Source organism: Poecilia reticulata, chromosome 17 (assembly GCF_904066995.2).
Source record: "Poecilia reticulata chromosome 17, P_reticulata-male-v2, whole genome shotgun sequence".
In the NCBI taxonomy this organism is placed as follows: Eukaryota; Metazoa; Chordata; class Actinopteri; order Cyprinodontiformes; family Poeciliidae; genus Poecilia; species Poecilia reticulata.
In genome coordinates this window covers 13617569-13627634 of record NC_088846.1, presented here as the reverse complement: position 1 = coordinate 13627634, position 10066 = coordinate 13617569, and the positions used below count along the sequence as shown (strand labels likewise).

General features: G+C 38.7%; 2 protein-coding genes across 2 annotated transcripts; one reads left to right on the top strand and one right to left on the bottom strand.

The window, feature by feature from the left end:
* Window positions 1-1406: 1406 nt before the first annotated feature.
* Window positions 1407-5715, bottom strand: mul2 (mitochondrial E3 ubiquitin protein ligase 2). Its single transcript, XM_008433758.2, has 6 exons — window positions 5576-5715; window positions 4312-4453; window positions 3890-3977; window positions 3654-3774; window positions 2507-2738; window positions 1407-2404 (listed from the first exon to the last, which is right to left on the bottom strand). Exons 2-6 carry the CDS (start codon window positions 4426-4428, stop codon window positions 1889-1891), a joined length of 1074 nt encoding a protein of 357 aa, XP_008431980.2. The 5' UTR covers window positions 4429-4453; window positions 5576-5715; the 3' UTR covers window positions 1407-1888.
* Window positions 5588-9989, top strand: alg3 (ALG3 alpha-1,3- mannosyltransferase). The gene is made up of 9 exons (XM_081597865.1): window positions 5588-5887; window positions 7217-7316; window positions 7408-7555; window positions 7676-7836; window positions 7962-8082; window positions 8180-8385; window positions 8828-8905; window positions 9217-9360; window positions 9463-9989. Exons 1-9 carry the CDS (start codon window positions 5662-5664, stop codon window positions 9632-9634), a joined length of 1356 nt encoding a protein of 451 aa, XP_081453991.1. The 5' UTR covers window positions 5588-5661; the 3' UTR covers window positions 9635-9989.
* Window positions 9990-10066: the final 77 nt, after the last annotated feature.

Genomic DNA, 10066 nt, shown 5'->3' with positions numbered 1-10066 from the left:
AAAGATGGACACCTAGTGGTAGAAAAAGTAAATCAGGAAAATAACCTGCTTGCATTAAAATGTAATTCATTTAATGCAGGTACAGAGCATCATTTTTTTACCCCCAAAGCACGAGTACTTATCTCTTTAAAAGCACTCTAAAGAATCAGTTTCAGCTGAAAACCTTATAAGAATGAGGAATAATCACTAAGAGAATTGTTTTTTTCATTTTCATGCCTTGTGACTTCTGTAACTGCACACACAACAGATTGGCCCTTTATCTTAACTGAGGAGGATTTGTGGAACCCTGAGTCTTCCATGTCTTTGTTTCTCACTCTGCCTTGGTACTTCACTCTTTGCCTGCTCAAATCTATCTTTTCCTTTCAATTTACGTTTTTGTGTGTGCTTCTAAATACAAACTTGAACCCGTCTTCCCATCTGCTTTCGCAGTGAACTTGCTGTTGAAATAATGACTCACTCTGCTGTCGGCAAGCATTAAATAAATGCAGATAAATAATATTTACACCATCTGTCTTTCCAAACCTACTGCTTTTGCTAATTTATGTGAAAACTTCTACTTAAAAGCATGATGGGCCAGACTCCAGGTATGTCTACGTCTTATCGTCTATCATCCATTTGAATAAATGTCTAGGTTATTTCATGTTGTGGGTTAATGCAAGCAGTAGTGTTGACTTTTTATATGTACAATGTGGCTTTCTGCCCAGGGTGGAATACAATTGGGGGACTACAAAATGTGAAAATTAAAAATGTTATCCAACAGCTAAGAGTACATAGTTGAAATGCCTTTCCAGTGAATTATGTCAAAGCTGTAATTTTTATATGAAAGTTAGCTCACTGAACTCCAATGGTCTGCAAAGTCGGTCCAGTAGATTAACTTTAGGATGTGGTGCAACAAGAGCTTTGCATCATAGGTTTTGAAGCCACAACTTCACCAGCAGCTGTACAAAGCGATGTTGTCAATGTGGATTAAAATCTGAAAGCAACGTTCTAATATCTTCTTAAACCAATGCAAGTTAGATTTAAGGCAGTTCGAAGAGCCAAAACTAGGTCTGCTCTGGTGCGATAACTGGAAATGAGTCCAATTGGTTGACTGGTAAGTGTTTGTGCATTAGGCTACTCCTTTATTTCCAAGTGATATCACTGTTTTTAATGGGATGAAATATTTAAATAAACTACAGCGGGGCTCCCGCAAATAAGTGAAATATTGAAACCCTTCTCTATTTTAAAAGTTCAACCATCAAATATACCAATAAATTTCCAGCCATAGTGTATATCACAGAACATCCATTGTCTTCCATTTCTCTTCTCTTAGGGAAACAATCAGCATTAAAATAAATGCCCCTCAAGGATTGGCTGCTTTGCAAACACCAGCCAATAATTAGGTGACAAGAATCATTTTCAAGCCCTCAGATTGCTTAAATACTTTATTCGCTTTGATATAACAAGTTTAATAAATTAGTCACATCTTTCCCAAGTGTTAATTATGACAGCATTTTGCCATCTTACAAATATTTGACAGTGATGCTTTACTAAATTTGATGTAACAAATATGTAAAACATTCTTTTAGCTGTACATGACCTAAAACTACAACACTAAAGCCTTTTTCTCTTTAATGAGACTAAAACCAAACCTTTTTGAGCAAACATACACAATACAGTTCTATCACTGATACAGCAGCATCCTTGTGTTTTTTTTTCTCATAAGGCACATTTACCAAAAATAAAACTCTGTATTACAGGAAAATGCACATATTATACACTTTTTTTTTTCCCCTTCTCACAGTTTAACATCGTACCTCGCTTAGTGCAAAACCGTTCCCGAAGTCTTTTTATTTCAGATTTATTGTAGAGCCTCAGTGCACCGAAGGTAAATGATCACTCAGGCGCCTTACGGCAGATAGAACGGCAGAACCCGGGCAATGTTCTGCCGGCAGATGGGGCACGTTCTTTGTGGGAGGGCCCGGAAGCAGGCGAAGCAGCAGCACACGTGTGCACAGTTCAACAGGATGCAGTCCCTTGGTTGACTGAGACAGATCACACAGACATTCCCCATTTGATTGTTATCTCCCTCTTCAAAACCTTCTGCATTTGCTCTTTCAGGATGCAGTCTTGCGGTTTCGGCTTGCATACGGACAAACTCCCTGTTCATTGCCTCCTGCTCCCAGCGATCCTTAAGGATGCGGTAGAATCGCAGGCCGGCCCAGAAGAGCACTGCTGTCCCGGCCAAGGCCGAGATGACAGCTAGCACCTTCCAAAAACCAGCTATGTTGTGAATTTCATTTTGCAGGTTTTCAAAGTCTGTCAAGCTCAAAAAATATGGAGAATTATCAGAGGGGGGCCGAAGAATCACGGTGCCGTCTGTGTCTAGGGTCAACTCGCCGATGCCGATAAGCGTTGTGCCCACCTTTAAGAGAGTTTGATTATCATCAGAAATATCTGCCTTTGTAAGAAGCATCAGAACTATGAAACATCTAAAGTCAGACTTTAGATTCATCTACAAACTGACCTTAAGCATTTCTTCAATCTCCAGGACTCCTTTAGACTTTTCTCCACTGAGAAAAAATCCTACAAGCTCTCCAAAACCTAGAGCGGGCTGGTGAAATTTCTCATTAATGACCTCTGTGTACCTTCCAGTTGCTTGCAGAGGAGACTGAACTTTGACTGCAGCCTCGTCTAATCCAAGCAAAACAAAGGGCACCATATTCACTCTTTGGTGTAAGATGCGTTCTGAGTCCCTCCTGTAGAAAGCAGAGCCAAAGAGAGGGAAAGTGGTTCTGCTTAGCAAAAATAAAATGTAAAGTTTTAAACTATGTGTGATGATATCATGCACTTTAGGTATTATTGAGTTTACAAATGTAAGGTCATTCTTAAACAAAGTGGAAAAATTATTATACAGTTGTCAATAAAAATAAAAAAAAAATCTTGGTGTACATTGGTAAAATCAAATGCCATCAAAGGTCACCTAATTAGGAAATATACTTCAACTGTAATTTATATATAGATAATTCAGTTTCATTCAGTTTTAATTTTTGCTCAAAACGATCACAAAAACAGTCTTTGGCAGTGTTGGTTAGTAAATAATATCTTTCTGTAGATGGCGCCATTTTGTAGCTGGAAAGCATGAATGTGTGTAGATAACGGGTCGTCAAATTGTATTTAATATATTTCTAACAAGATTTGAATGAAATCATAGGATATTTTGAAAGTGAGCCAATTTGTTGGGATGAAATATATTGGTCCTATAGAGGAGGGCTTAATAGTAGTATTATTTTTTTGTGTACTATTTGTTTAATTTTTGCAATTCATTTACAATCTTAGTGCTTTATTCATCATGGAATGCTAAATTACTTTGTTAAAATGTAGGATAGGAATACTACTCGGAATGGTATTCAAGAAAAAGTTAAAGCTCTGCTCAGTAAGTGCAGTACTTTTTACAAGCTCATTACAGAATAATTATAGATTATTGTGATGTTGTTTCCCCATTATCAAGCTGCCCTATTATATAGTGCACAGAGAAAGTATCCAGTATCCAATAGGAGGAACATCTGTAAGGCATTTAAATGGAAAACATGCTATCTCAAAACATATGAAACAATAGTTTGAAACCTGATATAATACCAAACATTTCATGTGTGTTTATATCAGACTCTCACCATGTACGGGAAATGCTGCTCCATATCAGCCTGTGCTCTACAATCGTAAATCTTTGCAACACACCAGAGATGTCTTTGTTGAAACAGCTTGTTAGAGGCTCATCCACTGGCTTTACCGTACCTACATGTGGACACATGCATCCAGGAGCAGGAAATATGAGCCACAAATGTCTTTCACTGCACTAAAACAATGCATTCAGTTCACGTCTGTATCAAAACAGTGACATTCTGATTACCTTCAACCACGGCATACTGTAGGCAGGCTCCAGGAGTAACTTTCAAAAGGTCTTCGAGGTTTCCATCTATACTAATGTGTGGAGCATTCTGGAAAGAAGATAAATTGGTAAAATATGCTCTACATGGTACATTCACAGGTTTGCAGTTAAACTACTAACTGGTGCAACTTTCCAACAAAGGTTGTAGTTTCAGTGAATTTCCACAAAAGTATCTTTTTTTAACCTTTATCTTTTTTTTCTCAATAGTTATTGTAGTATTCCCGACTGTTATGCTTAACATACTTCATCATGAAGATTATATTTTATTTCAAACTTGTCAGTCTTCCGTGTGATGAAGAGCTGACAATAGACACTGCAGCGTCAGAAAATCTGGATCACTTGAAAGCAACAACTCAAAGGTTCAAACACTCTTAAATACTTACTTCAATTTTCTTAACTACTAATCTACTTCTTTTGTATAGATAGTAAAAGACGCCAGAGAGGCTCAAGCTGGCACCAAAGCACACTGCCTCTGTAAAGGTTAGAGAAAATCCATCCATTCTCTCTGGGCGCCCTATCACAGCCCTGAAACCAGAAAAGAAACCACATATAACATGTGGGAACGGGTAGCAAGACTTACAGTGACATTGTTGATATGTTTCAGAAATAGTACAGCCGTGTTCAGAAAAGGACACCCATATTTTTGCATCTGTGTTTTTCGGACATGTATTTGTTTTCCCATTTACCCTTTTTCATTCACTATAACAGAATGGAATCTGCGGGTCTGTTGTGGTTCACTTGGTGTTAGATTTATATTATTTTAGAGCCTAGAAATTGTCGTGGATATTATTGCGATTATTATTGATTATTAATAAGCAATTATTATTGAGATTACAAAAATGATAATTTTAGCTGTTATGAATTTAAGTCCCTTGCAAAAAGAAACTTTCAGTCGCATTCTTAACACTTGTTTAAATGCATTTACACCATAAAACCGTGGTGTTTTATTCAAGGTTGTGCTGTGAGGATCTGTTGCCACCCCAATTCTAACACAAAAAGATAATAAAAGTGTAGTTTTCTTTTACTATAACTGCATCAATATAACGGTGTTAATCAGGGGTTTTCAATCCATGTTACATCAGTGCAGTTAATGGAAAAAAACAGCAAGTGGACATTGCAGTCATTGCAAGAATAAAAAAAAAGTACTCATGCAGCACGTAGCAACGTTAGTTGTTTACATTAGAGAAAAGAAAAGATACCACAGACGTTTTCTAAATTGCCTTAGAAACTTCCTCACAGTGAGGAAGTAGGAAGTGCTTCAAAATAGAAGCTGTGCTGGGATTTTTACAGAACAAACTGCCAGTGAACTCCACACCTGTTATTGGTACTCCAGACTCGAAGTTAGTTCTGAGATTCAGTAAAACTGTCTGCCTAAAACCTCGAGAACCGGTTTGCAATATATTTTGTAATTGTTTTGTCTCGAGAGCCTGTCTGTTCCCCATGCTTTATCATCTAAAGTATATTGACTTTTAAGTCCCACTACATTGCTTTGCTAGTTAGCTAGCATGCTAACACTGCCAGGAACTAATATTGACCTCTGCAATTAATTACTCTAAAGTAACGTAAAGCACCGATATGACTCATAACTTTTAGGTAATCCAAGCACATGTTTATAAATAAGCTAGCACATAAATTACTTTTTGTTACCTTAAGGACAAAATGAAATGAAATAAAGTTGTCAAGCTAACACTTCTGGGTCACGTCACGTAGACAACGGCGTCGTCACGTGACAGATGTTGGTGCGCGGCCTCTCCTCCACGTCGCCTCTAAGCGCCGAGATGGCTGGAGGTGTGCGGAGAAAAAGCCCGGGCTCCCCGTCCCCTCTGTGGGGAAAACTCCACACTCTGTGGCAGGACAAGCACTTGGTCCTGTTCAAGACGGAACATACGTTGCTGGTTGTTTCAGTGCTGTGGATCCTGGAAATTGGAATACACTTGTGGGTCATACAGAAAGTGGCATGTAAGTTGCCGTGCTGCTAGTTAGCATGCTCCTGTGTGATGTCGTGTTCCTGAAGGCGTCCGGATGCTAAATGGCTAGCATTAGCAAAACATTAACTGAACTCTTAACACCTGTCACTGGATTACACACTCAATCTGTCTGTCTTATTGTCAAACGGAAATGTTTGTTTTAAGTAACATTTTATGATAATTTTAGTATATTATTAGTTTTGCTTTAAAGGTCGTGTGTAAGTTGTTTGAATTTTGCAGTGTGCATTCATAGCATGGATTCTTACTCGTATTTGTATTGACGATCTGAAATAGTCGGAAAAATAAAATGTTTGCACGAAATACAATGGAAACATTCGCAGTGTGTGATATCCTGAGCTTTTGGTTGTGCAAAAGTTGTAAAATCAGGCTTTGAATTTGTAACGTTTTTGAAAACAATCTAGTTTTTTTGGGAGTTTTATTTTAAATAAACCTTTATTTATTTAAAAAGCATTTTAAAATATCAAAATTAATTACACGTTTTCACCCCCAAATCACAAAGTATTGCTTAATTTTAACATAAAAAGTGAACTGTGATATACATTACATATCAGAAGGGTTTATTGTTGCTGTTCTAAATCCCTACATTAATGCCATGAAACCAGAACTACATATTACTATTTCTCATATGATTATTGTGATATTGATTAAGCTACATTTTCTTGACACTTTCCTTTCTTTTACTCCTTCACATTATGTCCTCGAGCCTTTGTGAGATTTAGCATTTTGGCCTCAAGTGATGGGTAACCAATTGTACTTAAGGTAAATGGACTGAACTTGTATAGCACTTTTTCTGATCATTTTGAGCACTCGAAGCGCATTCACCCATTCATACAGATAGGGTTAAGTGCCTTGCCCCAGGACACATTGGCATGAAGCAGGAGGAAGCTGGAATTTAACCTACAACCTTCCGATCACAGGACAAATGCTCTCCCCACAGAGCCACAGTTGCCCCCTTAAAGTCCCTCCAATTATGTATATCTGTGAAAGCTTGGCATTTAAAAAATGCCATGCAGGATGCTATGTCTCGCATTAAAGTAGTCCTTTACGATAAAGATATGTGACAGGTGCATTGCAATAACTGTTAGACTTGTTGTGCAGCCCATTCCAGTCATAAAAGCATAAAATGGCTGATAAATGTCAATAAAGGAAAAAAAAAAAGCTCTATTGCTACTGAATAGTATAATTAACTTATCAGTTAATGTTACTATTATCTGTAGATTGCCATTCCTAAAGTGAAAATTTTATTTAGTGTTCCTAATAGTTTTATGTTAATAATAAATGAATATGACACTTTGTGCAGACACAGAGATCGACTGGAAGGCGTACATGGACGAGGTGGAGGGCGTCATCAACGGTACCTACGACTACACCCAGCTTAAAGGAGACACCGGCCCTTTGGTGTGAGTTTTACAAAGACGTTTTTGCGACGTGTCCTCCTCTGATCCTTTCAGTTCAGAATGTGTTGATAAATCGATCCTCCTTTTACTCCAGGTACCCCGCCGGGTTTGTCTACATCTTCACGGCTCTGTACTACATCACCAGCCGCGGCGTGAACATCCGCCTGGCCCAGTACATTTTTGCAGTGTTCTATCTTGTCACGCTGCTGCTTGTCTTCAGAATATACAACCGCACCAAGAAGGTCTGTCGGTTTTCTAGCAAAAACTCTGGTTTTGCTTTGAAACTCTAGTCTGTTAAGCGGAGTTTAATAGCAGAGCAAGTACGCTTTTTTTTTTCATCTTCTGACATTTTTTTTTTCTAGGTTCCTCCGTATGTGTTCTTCTTTGTGTGCTGCGCCTCGTATCGGATCCATTCCATCTTTGTGCTGCGTCTCTTTAATGATCCAGTGGCCATGATGCTGCTGTTTGCAGCCACTAATCTCTTTCTGGATGGATACTGGACTCTGGGCTGTGGTGTGTACAGGCAAGTGTGTGAACTATTACTTATTTTAAGACTTCACTGTTAAAAAAAAAATATTCAAATTGATCACAATCCTTTTTGACGTGAGGTGATAAAATTACAGCTCAATCTTTCCCTCTTTCTGACAGTTTAGCAGTGTCTGTGAAAATGAATGTGCTTCTTTTTGCCCCTGGATTACTTTTTTGCCTTTTGTGGGAATTTGGCCTCGTCAGAACAATCCCTAAACTTTCACTATGTGCAGCCATACAGGTAAGTACTCCTTTAAATCTAAAACATGAAACACAGACTTTCTAGTGTCTATACATTTCAGTAACAATAATCCCAAATTTTTCTTTGCTTGCTGTAGGTTCTCCTGGGTTTGCCTTTCCTATTGAACAATCCCGTTGGCTATTTGAGCCGCGCCTTCGATCTGGGCCGTCAGTTCATGTTCAAGTGGACGGTGAACTGGCGCTTTCTGCCAGAGTGGCTCTTCTTGAACCGCTACTTCCACTTGGTCCTGCTGGCAGCTCACCTCCTCACTCTGCTGCTCTTCGCTCTCCGCCGCTGGAAGAGGTGAGACGGACCTGGGATGTGCTGTGACTCCAGGAGAGACGATTTGATTGAACAGATTTTGTTTTAGAGTTTTGTTTGGCTGTGAACCAATAAACTCTCATGATATGAGTTTGTATGAATCCCACAGAAAAATGGCAGAAGATCTGCCAGAAACTGAGATTCAGCATTCATTCATAAGGAGCTTCATGTTTTGGGTCATAATGTTAGAATAAAGATTATTTTAATGTTATTTAAATTTCTAACATGTTCATCAGTCTGTGTTTGGATATTTGAGGCATAATGCAGTATCACTGAATTTTGATGCTTAAATATTTAAATGATCTGAATGGTAGTCCAATGTTTAGTTCACTTTCAAGTACTTTTTTTTCTTTTTTTTTTTTAGAAAGCAAACTGTTATATAAATAATATTTATAATATTTTCTTGTAATTTCTGTTTTCTCAGACCAGGAGAAAACATAGTTGAGCTTCTTAAAGAGCCAAGCAAGAGGAAAATCCCTGCTCAGAGCATCACTGTGGATCATATCCTTACAGTTAAATCTTTTTAAAAATGTTAATTTTAATGAGAAATACCCATGCTTGTGTTTCTTCTGAACCTAAAAGTTGTTTTTAAATGTTTAAAATATTTTTTCTTTAGCCTCTATAGCTTAGCAAATCATGCAAAGTCCAGCATTACTTTTACTAATCCTGTATTTTCACAGCTCTTAACTAAAGCCATTACTAAAAATTTAGAATCAGTCCAAACTACTATGCTCTAAATTAATTTTTAACTTTAGAAGGCCTGAAAATAATATCCATTTCCTTTGTAGTTTAAGTCCTTAACAGCGAGCCACAGGTAGTGCTGATACTCTTCACATCTAACTTCATCGGCATGTGCTTCAGCCGTTCGTTGCACTACCAGTTCTATGTGTGGTACTTCCACACGCTGCCTTACCTGCTGTGGAGTGGCGGTGTCAAGAAGTTGGCCCACCTGCTCAGGTAAGCTCCAGTCTTGAAATTAGAGCTTTTACTTTGACACTGACGTCCAAATTTGGGGTGGAGTTGCACGAGGATAATGATGCGTTTCATTCTGGTGTGCAGAGTCCTGATTCTGGGGCTGATTGAGCTCTCGTGGAACACCTACCCCTCGACTAACAGCAGCTCTGCAGCCCTCCACGTCTGTCACCTCATCATCCTCCTCTGTCTGTGGCTGGCTCCACCCCTGACGGAAAAGAAAGAGCCCACGACCGATAAGGAGAAGAAGCATCACTGAACCCGACGGGACAGGACATTTGAGTAACCCCCTCATCATCCTCCTCTCTATCGCCGGCACAGGGCCTGCAGAGGGAAGTCACTGTGAAAGACTGTTGCTAGGTGGATGCAAGGAGCCATTTGATGCTTCTCGTCTTTGTTTCCCGCTTCGTCATTCAAGCTCAGCTGCTGATGTACCCGGCTGGTGCACACTTTGCGGTCAGAGAGATGACAACGGAAAGGATGAATTCGCAGGAGTCTTTTTGTTGTTACATAATTGGATGTCTTCAAGTGCTGTGGCAAAAATCATGGATGCTTAGCAATAATTTGTTCATATACAGAATGTGATGGATTAAAGATCTAAAGAGCTGACCGTAGATCCAAAAGTGTTAAATTGACTACATATCAACATGAATCCAATATTCGTTGAAGGCCTGCATAGTTTTTTTTAATT

Coding starts and splice junctions, on each gene's coding strand:
- mul2 (XM_008433758.2), bottom strand. CDS start 4,428: ATGGATGGATTTTCTCTAACCTTTACAGAGGCAGTGTGCTTTGGTGCC. Junction 3,978..4,311: donor TAGTAGTTAAGAAAATTGAA/GTAAGTATTTAA, acceptor TCTTCTTTCCAG/AATGCTCCACACATTAGTAT. Junction 2,405..2,506: donor AGATTGAAGAAATGCTTAAG/GTCAGTTTGTAG, acceptor ACTCTCTTAAAG/GTGGGCACAACGCTTATCGG.
- alg3 (XM_081597865.1), top strand. CDS start 5,662: ATGTTGGTGCGCGGCCTCTCCTCCACGTCGCCTCTAAGCGCCGAGATG. Junction 5,888..7,216: donor GGTCATACAGAAAGTGGCAT/GTAAGTTGCCGT, acceptor CACTTTGTGCAG/ACACAGAGATCGACTGGAAG. Junction 7,556..7,675: donor TATACAACCGCACCAAGAAG/GTCTGTCGGTTT, acceptor TTTTTTTTCTAG/GTTCCTCCGTATGTGTTCTT.